Source organism: Protopterus annectens, chromosome 7.part0 (assembly GCF_019279795.1).
Source record: "Protopterus annectens isolate FY-2018-M chromosome 7.part0, PAN1.0, whole genome shotgun sequence".
NCBI classification, from domain to species: Eukaryota; Metazoa; Chordata; order Ceratodontiformes; family Protopteridae; genus Protopterus; species Protopterus annectens.
The window spans coordinates 1,137,435,384-1,137,451,063 of NC_056739.1; the positions used below are offsets into that span (position 1 = coordinate 1,137,435,384).

At 37.3% G+C, this 15,680-nt stretch overlaps 1 protein-coding gene across 1 annotated transcript in view; it reads left to right on the forward strand.

Annotated features, from left to right (window-relative positions):
• Positions 1-14,388: 14,388 nt before the first annotated feature.
• Positions 14,389-15,680, forward strand: part of RASGRF1 (Ras protein specific guanine nucleotide releasing factor 1) — an 892,789-nt gene continuing 891,497 nt past the window's right edge. Inside the window, exon 1 of the mRNA XM_044076380.1 lies at positions 14,389-14,451. Within this exon, the coding sequence (XP_043932315.1) occupies positions 14,389-14,451 (63 nt within the window). The remainder of the gene's footprint in view (positions 14,452-15,680) is intronic.

Consider the following 15,680-nt stretch of genomic DNA (forward strand, 5'->3'; position numbering starts at 1 on the left):
ATTACCGGTGAGATAGCTGGCATTAAGAGTTAATGTGATATCAGCATATGTTACCGGTGAGATTGCTTACATTAAGAGTTAATGTGATATCAGCATATGTTACCAGTGAGATTGCTTCCATTAAGAGTTAATGTGATATCAGCATATATTACTGGTGAGATAGCTTGCATTAAGAGTTAATGTGATATCAGCATATGTTACCAGTGAAATAGCTTGCATTAAGAATTAAAGTGGTATCAGCCTATGTTACTGGTGAGATAGCTCGCATTAAGCGTTAATGTGATATCAGCATATGTTACCCGTGAGAACTCACATTAAGAGTTAATGTGATATCAGCATATGTTACTGGTGATATAGCTCGCCTTAAGAATTATTATGATATCAGCATATGTTACCGGTGAGATAGCTCGCATTAAGAGTTAATGTGATATCAGCAAATGTTACAGGTGAAATAGCTCGCATTAAGAGTTAATGTGATATCAGCATATGTTACCAGTGAGATAGCGTAATTTGAGTTTATGTGATATCAGCATATGTTACCAGTGAGAAAGCTCTCATTAAGAGTTAATGTGATATCAGCATATGTCACCGGTGAGATAGCTTACATTGAGTTAATGTGATATTAGCATATGTTACTTGTGAGATAGCTTCCATTAAGAGTTAATGTGATACCTGCATATGTTACCAGTGAGATAGCTTACATTTTGAGTTAATGTGATATCAGCATATGTTTCCAGTGAGATAACTTGCATTAAGACTTAATGTGATATCAGCATATGTCACAGGTGAGATAGCTTACAGTAAGACTTAATGTGATATCAGCATATGTTACCGGTGAGATAGCTTACATTGAGTTAATGTGATATCAGCATATGTTACTGGTGAGATAGCTTGCATAAAGAGTTAATGGCATATCAGCATATTTTACCGGTGAGATAGCTTGCATTAAGAGTTAATGTGATATCAGCATATGTTACCAGTGAGATGGCTTACATTAAGAGTTATTGGGATATCAGCATATGCTATCGGTGAGATAGCTTACATTAAGGGTTAATGTGATATCAGCATATGTTATGGGTGAGATGGCTTAAATTAAGAGTTAATGTGATACCAGCATATGTTACCGGTGAGATAGCATACATTAAAAGTTAATGTGATATCAGCTTATGTTTCCGGTGAGATAGCTTACATTAAGAGTTAATGTGATAGCAGCATAGCAAGAGTTAATGTGATATCAGCATATGTTACTGGTGAGATAGCTTACATTAAGAGTTAATGTGAAATCAACATATATTACCAGTGAGATAGCTTACATTAAGAGTTAATGTGATATCAGCATATGTTACCAGTGAGATAGCTTGCATTAAGAGTTAATGTGATATCAGCATATGTTACCGGTGAATTGCCTTACGTTAAGAGTTAATGTAATATTAGCATATGTTACCGGTGAGATAGCTTACATTGAGTTAATGTGATATTAGCATCTGTTACCGGTGAGATATCTTACATTAAGAGTTAATGTGATATCAGCATATGTTACCGGTGAGATAGCTTACATTAAGACTTATTGTGATATCAGCATATGTTACCGGTGAGATAGCTTACATTAAGAGTTAATGTGATATCAGCATATGTTACCGGTGAGATAGCTTGCATTAAAAGTTAATGGCATATCAGCATATTTTACCGCTGAGATAGCTTGCATTAAGAGTTAATGTGATATCAGCAGATGTTACCGGTGAGATGGCTTACATTAAGAGTTATTGGGATATCAACATATGCTACCGGTGAGATAGCTTACATTAAGGGTTAATGTGATATCAGCATATGTTATGGGTGAGATAGCTTAAATTAAGAGTTAATGTGATACCAGCATATGTTACCGGTGAGATAGCATACATTAAAAGTTAATGTGATATCAGCTTATGTTTCCAGTGAGATAGCTTACTTAAGAGTTAATGTGATAGCAGCATATGTTACCAGTGAGATAGCTTACGTTAAGAGTTAATGTGATATCAGCATATGTTACTGGTGAGATAGCTTACATTAAGAGTTAATGTGTGTGTGAAGTAGGAGTAGTCCTTTTTTGTAGGTGCTGAAAGAAAGTTTTAGAAAGAAGGTGCTGTGTTTCAGTAGGCCCAGCCTCCAAAGGAGTTAGATATGTGAAGTAGAACTAGAAGAGAGAAATCATTAGGCCTAAGGGAATGAAGTACAATGCTGATGATAAGAACTTTCACTAATTAAATGTAAGGTGTGTATACAGTTTGTTAGGTTTTGTTCATGAAGTCCAAACTGAGGTGGCTCCTGCAGTGGCTGAGGTTGCACTGCAACCCCACTATCACTTTCACAATGTCCATCTGTGCGTCAGAACCTATGTGATCTTTCCACTGTTCCCATCTGGATGGATGTGTACTGAATGGCCTGTATTGATTCATGCACTACTACTGCATTTTGTGTCTTAGGCCCTGTGATGTTAGTGTTTCATCATCTAAGGAGATACAGCACTTGTAACTTTGTCACAGGGATAAGGCATCCTGTATATTGTTGCCACTGCCCACTTCAGTAGATTTGGCAGTGACACCCTTCAGATGTGACTGTTGAACCTGCAATGGATCAAGACACTTACATGAATCAGCACTACCAACAACCTATATGTCTACTTATCCATGCAAGTTGTGCAACACAGCATCGAAGCAAGTTGTACTTAGTACAGCAGCAATGATTAGAGATACACTTGGTGTACTTGAAATGTAAAGTGGATATACTGCTCAGAGCAGACATCTGGCATGCCAAGCACACTCACTGTCCTCCAGCAAATAAACTACCTGAGATATACTAATCAAAGCTTTATAGCAGTACATAAACAGTGCTTACAGTATGCAGACGTACTTTTATTACTCATACAATGTTACTATCACCACTGTTACTTTCAGCTTGGGTTACGTGGTGTCATTGCCCTACAATACATCCTCACTTCAATTCCACCAAAAAAATGTCTACATTTTCTGACCATTACCTAATGCTTAGTTGTCCAAGAGAAAATAGCTATCCAAACTGTTGCACTCTCACATATCTCTCTATTCATAAATCTTCAGTTAAAAAAAAACATAATGAGTTATACCACAAAATAATTCCAAAACTTCTGTTCTGTTGCACTTTAGTGCCACTGCAAGTATTACAACTGTGGTGGTACTGAACTTCACCCTGTACTTATCTCTATTTCACAACTCTACAATAGCCCTCAACCTGCTAATGGAAGGTGAATATTTCACATGAATATTATGCATCAATAATAAAATAATAGAGCTCCACAGCTGGATCCATCACCATAAATGTGATATTCTAGCTTTCACCAAGAACCGGTTACAACTCAACACATCAGATTAAGAGATACCCCCTCCCCCCGGTATAGCATCATTGCAGCAGATAGAATTACAAAAAGAAGGTGGAGGGATATGTATATTATATTCATACCAACATGGGCCTCTTAACTCTGCCTTGACTACCTTGACTAGACCACTATTTATCTCATCTGAAATCTTACTAGCTAATTCTAAACAATTGTACGCATCTTAACATTGCATTCACTTATACCCCACCATACACAAACAATAAAAATAATTCTACTCGTGAAGATAACACTAAACACCACCATACCCTCATATTTGGTGATGTTAATGTAGACTGGTCCAATAACAACAATAATTCACACTTTTCACCCATCATTTATTTACTTATATTTTACCTTTGTTCACTGGGAAGGACTGACTGGGTTTAGCTAAACAAATTTTCAGCACAGCCCCGTAGAGAAACCCCACAGATTTTTTTATGAAAATTATCAAGATTGCACATGGAATGACAATGTACAAGCAGTATACAGATATTTACAGAGCATTTGATATTTTAACAATGTGCATACATTTACAGAGTACATGAATATTTAAGCAAAGTCTATAGATTTACAAAGAACATCACAGCATATATACCATAATATATTTTATTTAAAAGGTGACCTAAGGAGTTTAAGTCGGTTGTAGAGTAGATTCTTTTCCATTTGGTGGTAAAGCAGGAAGAGGAAAATATAGCATACAGAGTATAAACAATGCATTAAAAAAAGAGAGAGATGGCAGGGTTCTTAGAAGCATTATTTTTGGTGGTTAGTGCTTAGAGTCTCGACTTTAGAGAAAGAGAGAGGACAAGTTAGGGACTGTTATGGTTTTGTTTGATGTGTCCAAGAGAGATTCAGTGAAAAAGTGAGTGAGTAGAATTTAAGAAGAACTATGCAAGAGTGAAAGTGACACAAGAAGAGAATTAGGGATGAAGCTTGGCAGTAGATTGGATAAATTGTAGGTTTTGTACATAGAGCTAGACTAGAGGAGAAACAGTTTGCAGTGCAAAATTAGATGGGAAAGTGTGTGTACTGCTGTGAGATGGTTGTATTAAGTAGTGCGGGAGTTGTAACCAGTTCAGCTGTTTGAGACAGTGTCCTCAGAAGTGCAGGCTGGTAGCACATTTTGTTCTTTTATTGTAGCATTGTTCCAAATTGTCTAAAAGTGTAACCTGAAGATTAATAAAAAAGGGATGCTGCATATAGGAGAGATGTCAGTAGGAAAGTATTGGCTATATGTTTTCTGGCTGTGTCAGTGAGGTCTGCATTAATGTCTTTGGTTTTACACGAGTAGTAACTGACACAGTACCAGAACAATCAAAAGGAGTGGCAAAGAAAACATTATTGATTGGAAATTAACAACTCAAACTACTCAAATTCTCTCTCTTCAGGTACCTTACCAGCCTCCATCAATGATCATCATCCAACCTTTATCTAGGAACAGCAGAAAAACAACAAAATATCATTTTCTAGTGAGTGCTAGCCAAAAAGTATTTCTATAAGAACACTTTTAATGAGTTACCAAAACAATGCAAGTGGGACTGTTTAAAATAGTGTTAACTATTTGAACCAGACATTTCTATCACCAACTCTTTTCAGCCAGTACATAAGAAAAGGGTTAAATCCTTATCCTAGGATGTTAACACACTCAGGGACAAAACTTGAAAACACTGAAAAGGCTTTCATACAGTCCAGCCTAGACAAAACTGTAACACACTTGGAAATCAGGTTAAATAAACCACAAGCAAAAGAAAATTTTCTTTAACCAGGAACTCCTCCAGCATTAGTGTATTTCCAAATAATACTGCGCAAACATTAACAAACTTCTAAAACCAAGACAAAAAAGCACCCATTTTTTGAAACTGACATTAAGATCCCCTATTTTGAATAAATATTTTATTGACATTAGCCAACTCCTTTTTACAAAATAGTAACTTCATGCCAAGCAACAATGCCTCATAAGACTTCCCTGGTAATGAACCTTCAACAAGTGTTTCTCAAATAAAAAGGTTACTGCAAAAGCTAAAACCTACTTCAATAGCTTGTGACCTACTAACTGAGTCCATTTTCTGGGCAAAACAATAGCATAGTGAAAAATGAAGGAATCAAACCCAGGACATCTATGTTTCTCATATTTTTATTGGAGGTTTACAGCAGGTTGCCCACATTTTTTATCTTTTTTTATAGTTTCCCACAAACATCTTATGGTGCACCAGCATATTTTGATTGTAATTCTGAATTTGTTAGTGCATGCAACAGTACACACCAGCTGTGAAGCATTTTTATTTGTATAAAACTAATAGAAAGTTATGGAATCATATTTATGAACATAAATATGCTGTTAGCACCAAAACTGTACTTAATGTAATAACACAAATATAAAACATCTCAGTATCTTGAAAACTTTAAAATCCTTCACAATAACACTAAAAAGCAAAAAAATGAAGATAAAAAACTATACAATAATAACTTTCAGAATAATACTAAATACAACCCTAAAAAATTTGGATATCCATTAAAGAAATCTTACATCCCGGCCAAAAATTCAGCCCAACCTCCTCTCCAGATAATTTACCAATCAAAACTGAAATGCAGTTCAGCTCTTATTTCAGAGATAGTATAGCATCCGAAACCAAAGATTCTTCAACATCTAATTCCAACCCTGCCCAGCAGCCATATATCAACACATCCACTTTCACCTTCAAACATCCTCACATCAAATATTTTAAATTACTCTTAAACGTAAACTATGCTCTTCTTCAGCTGATGACCATCCAAATGAGTACCTGAAAAATAGCACCCAATAGCTTTGCCTATCCTGTCTCAATCCTTATAAATAGGTCAGTCCTTTAATCTCATGTTCCCCTTCTCTGGAAAAAGTCACACATTATCCCTTTGCATAAAGGAGGAATTTCAACAGACATTAATAACTTTAGATCTATAGCAATCGTATCTCTCCTTGCCAAAATACTTGAAAAATGTATTCAAAAATAATTGCTAGACTATCTCCTGCAGGAAGAAGTCCTATCTCCTACACAACATGGCTTCCCTCCTTCCCATGGTACTAGCATTGCCCTCCTAACTTATATAGAGACTGTCAATAAAGCTAGATATAATGGAAAACTAGTCTCTTTCTTATTTCTAGACTTGTCTAAAACCTTCGACACAGTTTGTTACAGCAACCTTCTACTTCAAATGTCCTCACTAGGTATCTCTCAGCCCACCCTTCTGTGGTTCAAAAGCTAGCCATCCAATAGGTATCAGTCAATAAAATGGCGCTGCACTCTCTTTCCTTTCCTCCCAGTCACCACCGGTGTACCACAAGGTTCTGTCCTTGGTTCCCTCCTCATTAACATTTTCACCAACACCCTTTATACATCCATACAACAGGCTACCCTAATACAATATGTAAATGATCCCACTCTCATTTGCATATCTGACAACATGTTACACCTCCAAAAAAATACTCGGGAAGCTTTAACAGCCACTAAGACATGGCTCCTTAACTCACAACTCATGCAACCCAAAAAAGACCAAACTACTACTTTTTTCCCAAATCCCTCTGTCATAAAAAAACAACATTTAAAGTCCTCTCTCTTGATAATACAACCACTGAAGCCACCTCTCATAGCAAATTGTTAGAGGTGACAGTGGATGATCAGCTTAGATTCAACCTGCATATACTAAATCACATAAGAAAACCTCATCAAAAGCTAGGAATGCTTTACAGAGCTAAAAACATTTTCACCGATTCAACTAAAACTACACTTGACACTACTTATCTCCTTCCCACACTTCTTTATGGTCCTCCCATCTTTACTAACCCCCAGGCTTCACAAAAAATCGAACTTAAACAATGCTTTAACAAACTTGTTAAATTTGCAGCAGATACTCCTTTCAGAACCCACTACTGTTTAACGCTAACAAGCCTAAAGTGGTTAGAGCTACCTCATCAACTAACATATGCACAACTTCTTACCACCTATACAATTATCCAGTATCCATCTGCCTGTCCAGCACTAAAAACATTCTACACAACTATGTGCCCATTCAGTCACTGTGATCTGGTGACCAAAAACTCCTGTCTGTCTACAAACCTATCAGATCTGCTGGGCATTGTCTGCACTCATACAAGGTTGCTAAGGGTTGGAACTTCTTTGTATCTATCAGGTCACTACCCTCCCTCCCACCTTTCAAAACCACTCTAATACATTTCCTAGCTAAAATCTGGATGTGTTCTTGCTCAAAACCAGGATAACCTATATCCCTTAATGTGAACAAGTACATTTTCATTCCTTACATCTACTTACTTTCCCTTCTTCACTTACTTCCTTACTGCTATCAAATTCTCTTCCCTGTCTTCATATTTCAGTTCCTGTATCTATCAGATTAACTTACATTTAATTTCTCTACAAACCGTCTAAAATGTCTATAAATATTAAATCATTGTCATATAACTTGCATTGATTCTTAACCAATGTTTTTATACTATTACTAATTTGTTATAATTAATTAAACTGCAGATTTTCTTTTTGTTTTATTTTTCAAGATTGTAAAATTATTGTTTTTAAAATGTTTTGTAATAATTTGAAGCTTTTCTCCCGGGCCTCTGCTGAAAATGGACTTCTACCCAGTTGGACTGTCCCATTAATCAAATGTCAATAAATAAATAATGTCTTATATAAACACAAAGAGAAATGTAAGAAGTTCAAGAAATTTAAACACCATGTTAGTGATCATGTTGGGGTACATCATAAAGGCAATGATGATGAACTGGAATTTAAAGAGGCAACATATTCTTAAGCACAATAGGAAGTACAAAAGGCATAAATTATTGTTGGTCGGTGAGACTTGTTATATGGCATGTATTATTAGGTTGTAAGAATGGTTTTAAAGCAGTCTGAAGAAGAACTCTGTGAGGTTCGAAAGCTCTTACTGGCTGTTTTTCAGTTTTTGTTTCTTAGAAAGTTCAAAAGTATATTTGAGCTGATGGGTTTCCCCAGCTGTTCAGTTGTTTGGTGAAACGTTGCTTGATTATTTTCTTTATTTATAAACAAGATAGACAGGCTGATCCAAGGGCCATTTTCTACAGCAACCCTCTCCAAGAGTTATAGCAAGAACATATTGCATGTTCATCTCAGTATGCATTAAATCACATGGATTACTATTTCACAATATAGGAACAATTAAAAGGCAAACAAAGGTAGTCAGATACTGTTAAAGACAACAGTAATGCATCTGTAACTTGTCAGCCAATATATCAGTAGATATATGAGAGGTGAAGAGAACTACTTTACAATTATAGAAATAAAATCCTTCTAAGAGTAGTCCATAGGTAAAACTGTTCCTCAAATTGCTGTAGATTTTATTGCATTAACTGTGTTTGATCGTTTGAATACAAAGGTCCAGTATGGCCTTTTCCCACTTTCTGCATACCCTGGCCATCCTGCTGAGACGGATCTTGACAGCTTCATGTCCATCTTACTTTAAGGCTTGGAGGATGCCATCTGTAAGAAATCTGGTCTACATATTTTGCATCCTACTACTGCCCAGGCTCCACAAGGACTGTACAGCTGTCACCATCTCAGTAGTATTTATTGATTGAGTGCCACATCATGAGGGTCATTTCTGTCCACTGAGCTGTCATTTCTGTACTTTTGCATCCGTGTCCATCTGGTATCCTGCTCCAGCCATAAACATTAACATTTCATGCATGCTGTTTTATCTGGGAATCATGCCCACTGTCAGCAAGACATTCCAAATACTGCATGTGTGTGCAACTGATTCATTATTGCTTCATTTATGACACAGTATAATTAAGAGCTTAATATAAATGAGACTGCGCTAGGGCCATATAAGCACAAGTGATGTTTTACATTTCGGAGTTATCATTCTGCATTCTCAGCCCCTCAGCCATAAGTAATATAAATGAAAACATTTACAGAGAAGCAAGTAAAATATGTGAGAGCAAACAGCTTACAGGGTCTGAAATAACTTAATCTCCGTGAAGTGAGTTTAGACAAGGGAAATAACTCATAGTAACAGACCAAGTAGGAATGTTGCAAATTTGAATGTCAAAAGTTATGAGGAATCTGTCGGCATATGTACTTAGCTCTGATTTATACTATCAAGGAGAACAAAGTGATTCTTTCTCAGTGTTGCCCTGGCTGTGAGGAAAGAAAACAATAATTTGAGGGTGTGAAAGCACTGGATCCACTGATTCATTTATTCGGTCCAGTCCTTCAGCTGAACAGGCACATTTCATTTTATTGTCATTGCAACAGAGTATAACTAGGGAATGCATTGCTTATTTGTGGTTACAACCCATAAACATTGCAAATAAATAAATATGAGCAGAATGACAGACTGATAAATAATAGTGGCCCAAGATAAACCAAATAATACATTATGGTTAATAATATAAATATCACAAAGTTCATTCCTTAAGTAATAGAAGCCCATGATGGCCAAGTAAAACAGTCTTAAAATCAGACATCCAATTCGGCCTTCACTCCTCTCCCACATGACAAGTATTTACCTAATGTTAGTTCTTGCCTTAAGCTTCTGCCATATTGACTACTACATGATCATATAGTTAGGCCTTCCTCATGCAGACCTCTAGACATACCGCTCAACATCTAAGAGCAAGAAATCTGAACAAAGCAATAAATAATGGTGGGACAAAGGCCCAAAATATAGGGACAAATTTTAAATATTTCTCTTACAAATATAGCATGTTGACAGAAAAACAGGTTGTGCATTATCATGAATTTTCTGTAGGGTATGAAGCCTGAAACTCAAATAACTGTCATTATTTTCTGACTCCAGTCCTTAATGATTTGCCATAACACAAAAAAAATTTATAAAAATATGAGGCAAAAATCTGGACAGTCATTGAAAATCAGCACAGTTGACAGGTTTGCCTCCATGGGGTACAGATATTGCAAACTGCAGTAGCCTTTTTATTTACAGGTATTTTTTGAGGTTGCCCATATTATAGCTGTGTTATCTACTTTACAATGGCATGAGTATTTCGTAGGATTGATTTAAGGTATTAGTAAATAATGCATTCAATGAACTAAGTACAACATATCTGCTAAAGCCAATCATGCCTCATTATATCACAGCACTTTTGTTTTTCATGGTTGTTAAAGATTCCAGTCCTACAGCTGTAGATCCATAAGGATAGGGCATCTGTTTTTTGCTGCTCCTGAAACTTTCAGAAATATATTTCCTTAGTAGAGCTCTTGTTTCTGCAGTTTGTTTGCCATCTAGTGTGTCCTTTATGTGAAGCCTGCATCCCCATTGCAATTGTGTGCATTTTTACTGGGTTCTCCAGTGTCTTCACCCATCCTGAAGATATGTTGTTAGATGAACTGGCAATCTTTTAAAATGGCCATAGGTGTGTGTGTGTGTGTGTGTGTGTGTGTGTGTGTGTGTGTGTGTGTGTGTGTGTGTGTGTGTGTGTGTGTGTCTGTGTGTCTGTGTGTCTGTGTGTCTGTGTGTGTGTGTGTGTGTGTGTGTGTGTGTGTGTGTGTGTGTGTGTGTGTGTGTGTGTGTTTCTAATTGTGTATCCAGAACAGGACTGATTCTCTGTATTATGGCTTTGCACACAGGGACAGCTTCCAGCTTGCCCAGTACCTCTGAATAGGATAAAGAAGGTACTGGATAATTCATGAATTAAATTTTCATGAAAGGCTGAACACATAGTAAACTATATACTCATAAGTATTATTTTAACTAGTATCATTTTATGTATTTGTGTAGTTATTGTTCTGAATTACCACATTTTCTATTGTTTTTCTTTTGAGGTGTTATAACATTACCTAGGATTCAGCTCCATAGTCTATAATGGTGTACCATACATGCCCTATAGTCATACAGTCCACTTAAAAACCTGGTTGTGCTTCAAAGACATACAGCAAAAGTGTCATTAGTGAAAGCAGACTGCTGAGAAATGTGTGTTAATAATCAGCACTGTAGACAATGGTACTGCAGCATGTGGTCAGAAATATGAATGACCACCGATGGCACCATCCACCCCATACAGGGGGACAACATTATGTTACCCACTAATGGTGACTACCCTTTACAAAATGTCACATGTTCTATACATACCACATGCCCAATATGTAAAGGTAAATAGGAAACATGTCAGTAAGAGCAGGTCTTCCACAAGTGCAAACCAGGCAATGGGATCAACACAGGTGCATATATAAGCAAGGCTTATAAATACAAGCCATTTTCTGGATATAAGTAAGCAAACATATGTGTGCAAATAAGAAGGGGTGGGTTTGGCATAATGGTTAAGGTCTTTGCTTTATTGTCACAAGTTAGAGGGTTTGATTCTGACCTAGGTTATTAGATGGGCTTAAAATGGCCCTTCAAGGTAGTTAGCCTAGTATTCACCTATGAACTTATGAACCTATGAACAGGCATAATAACATGAAAAGTAACTTATGCTAACAGTCATTAGCTGTACCATATGGGCAGCTGTACAACACATCTAGATAGCAACAGGAAAACAGTGTTTGGCAGGAAAAAGCAGACAGAGCAGAAAGACGCATCACATTCTGGAGATATACAGCTACAAGATTTAGACAAACAAATGACACACCACACAATGTAGTATTATGCACATATCACAATGAGTCAATACTAGACAGCACTTGAAATGTTGAAATTATGTATTACAAAAGAGATAAGTCCAAGGAAAAATGCAAATATAAAAAAGGAGCAAAAAGTAGAACAGAAAAGTATGAGCATCTTGAATGCTGACGTAGCCACTTATCACACGGGACACCATGGCCACTTCTTTTTATGCATTTTGATCGTTGCATGTAGGGTACTCCTGGCGACTACATATGATTAGCCACTTATCACACGGGACACCATGGCCACTCCTTTTTATGCATTTTGATCCTTGCATGTAGGGTACTCCTGGCGACTACATATGATTAGCCACTTATCACATGGGACACCATGGCCACTCCTTTTTATGCATTTTGATCGTTGCATGTAGGGTACTCCTGGCGACTACATATGATTAGCCACTTATTACATGGGACACCATGGCCACTCCTTTTCATGCATTTTGATCCTTGCATGTAGGGTACCCCTGGCGACTACATTATGATTAGCCACTTATCACATGGGACACCATGTCCACTCCTTTTTATGCATTTTGATCCTTGCATGTAGAGTACTCCTGGTGACTACAGATGATGGCCGCCAGCTATTTTCTGCAGTTCAGCTAGCCCAATACAATAATAGTGTATGGATGGTGGATACTGACACTGGGCAGGTGTGCTAAGGTTAGAGGAGTAGCAGACATTGTTTTCAGACCAACATCCTAGGACATCAGTATGATGCTGTGCACCCCCATGTCCTGTCACATACCATATAGCAACCCTCACACTGAAACATTCAGCCAACCAGCCAGTCTGAGAGAATGAATCCTCCACAATAGCAGCTGCGGATATATTTGTCCTACCTGCCTTGCATTTATCTCAAAGTACAATGCTCCCAAGCAAGTTGTGACACCCCTACTCTCAATACACCTTGCTGTGTATCTCTGATTACAGGCAGCCCATCATAGACACTTGAGAATATCTGGATCACAATTCACTCATTCCAGCCATCATGATAAATTTCCTACTGGATCTCAATGGCATCTTGGCATGTGGTACTAGCTCTGTTATCAGTGTGCTCAACCTTCAACCTCAGCACCAGAGTTTATTGGCACAGAAGGCTTACAACTTGTTCCATCCCAGCTCACATCTTACAGTGCACTGTCCTCATAATCACCTTGTGGGTTGCAGCCCAGTGGACATCTTCATCAGTGACCACAAGCTAATTGCTTTCCTCTGTTAAAAATATCAGTTGTAATGCAGAAGTGTACATACTAACAGTGTGAGTAACCGCCATACAACAGGCCTCATGTTAGTACATCAGTATAAAGGTCTTATACAATAAGTATATCTGGTCTGGTTTATATACCTTGATTGTGATATTCTGTGCTATGCTAGATGAGCTTCAGTTGACAGGACACCTCTTTGGACATGTGTGCATACAGTCTTCCCATATAGTTAGCTATTATGGGCTAATAGCAATGTGTATGATTTGTACAAAAGCATTACTTAGAGAAGTGCTTGGTACTATAAGAACACAGAGCTCAAACACTTGGTTTTTGGCTTGCATCTGGTGCCCTCCAGGCTAAGATAAGTACTTTAAATTGTAATATGTTACTTTTCTAAGCTATTTTTGAACACTGCTGCTGTATTTTAAGATTATTTTATTACATGTTTATGCATTTTATCACTGCAAAGTGTATTTGCTTTTATTTGATCTATCTACTGCTAGTGTGCTTTGAAATCATCTTGTAATTTCTTGTTGTAGCTAGTGGTTTGATTTGTTTCTGGTACCTTTTCACTTTGGGCTAATTAAAGTCTGTTTTTTACATTAAGACAACAGGGACTGCAGTTCTAGTGGCACTAGAAAAGTATCCTGGTCTGTCTGAGTTGGGAAACATACATGGATGCTTAAAGTGAGATCATTTCATTGGCCACATTTTTTTAGTTCGTTTAGTCATTTTTCTTTGAGACTATACATTCTGCTGCTTGTCACTTAGTAGCATTTAGCAGTGCCTTGTATAGACACAGGCATTTAGAAACTGAATTCTCCCTGTCAAACTTCCCCTGTAACATTACCCGGTACTCAGTTGCACAAAGAGCAACTTATTTGCACACTGAGGAGCAGTGCCGCACGACTTCAGTCATACGTAGCATAGCTGTAATTTCTACCTTAACAGCACCCAGTTAGCTGGCTGTACCACCCTTTTGTAGTTAACTTAAAAAGACCTAGCACCATGGATGGACATTTTTTCAGTTTCTCAGCCAGTAGCTTTGTATATATGGGCATCCTGGGACAATGTAGGAATTGTCTCATGTTCACTAACAACTAGATAAATGGATACAGTATGTGTGAGATGTAATTACGCAATGGCACTGGAAGCAAGACTTTCACAGAAAAGCACTCAGAATAACAATCAGGTTGTTGGTGATGTAAGCTTTGCACCCCCCAAACATAGTACTAACCTTACATGTACACCAACATATGCTGAGGCACATAAAATAAGACTTCCTAAACTCTGAAAAGCTCATAGACATTCATCTTACAAAAAGGATCCTCAGCAACCTCAAAGGCACTCCACCAAACACAACACCTAACAGAACACATGCAGCCACACTTTTAGATCCTCATATAGAAAGCCCACAAGACATGCCAGCACACTACCCAATATTTTAATCATAGGAGACCACATTGTGAGATGCTACCAGGCTGAATAAGGATGAAATTGCAGTCAGTTGTATATCAGGGGCCAGGATCCACCAAATCACCCATGCACTCAAGTCATTAGACTCAGTCATAGTCCATGTGGGTGTAAATTACCTGAGTTATACCCCAATGGACTATATGAAGAGAAACATCATGGAGCTCTTGAACCTTGTGTCCCAGTCTATGTGCCTAGCATTGAACAGCACTGTACCTTCACTGAAGATTTGTCCATAATATGAACAAAAGATAATTGACTTCAGTAATTTATTTATTTATTTTTATTTGTAGTTTGTTAACCAGGAGAGTCCATTGGGCCAAAATGAGCCCTTTTTCAATGGAGGCTCGGGGAGAAAAGTTCCATGTACAGACATATCAAACACAACAGAAAGTAATATAATCAATAACATTAATAGAATCATTATCAAACAAAAACAAAAATCAGTACAAAGTCAATAAGAATCACTTTGAGGTAATATAGAATTATACAAAGTGATTGTATAAGCAGGATCATTAAAAGTTGTACAATGAGTTAGAAATCTCTGGTCTATTGCTCTAATATAATATTTACAAAATCAAGTTTATGTATTGTAAGAAGTGTCACAGTATGATTATAGTTTGCAATGATAATAGGTTCTGAACAACCGGAGATGGTGAGAATTCAGTTTTGGGTGGATTAAAAATACTTATGATGTGTAAGGGATAGAAGAGAGTAAAAGATAATCAAAGTGGATTTAGGGAGGAAAGAGGTCTTGTATTAATAGAGTTATGGGTTAGGGGAAAGGGAGGGAGATGGAGGAGATTAGGAGGGATGGGCTTAGTTTCTGGTATCTCTCCAAAGGTCTACAAAATTTTTCAGCATTGGAGCATATGATCAACAGACCACATTACTTTGCCAAGGATGGTCTGCATTTGTCTCCTCTAGGCTTTCAAATATTGGTTAAGACATTAACCTCCC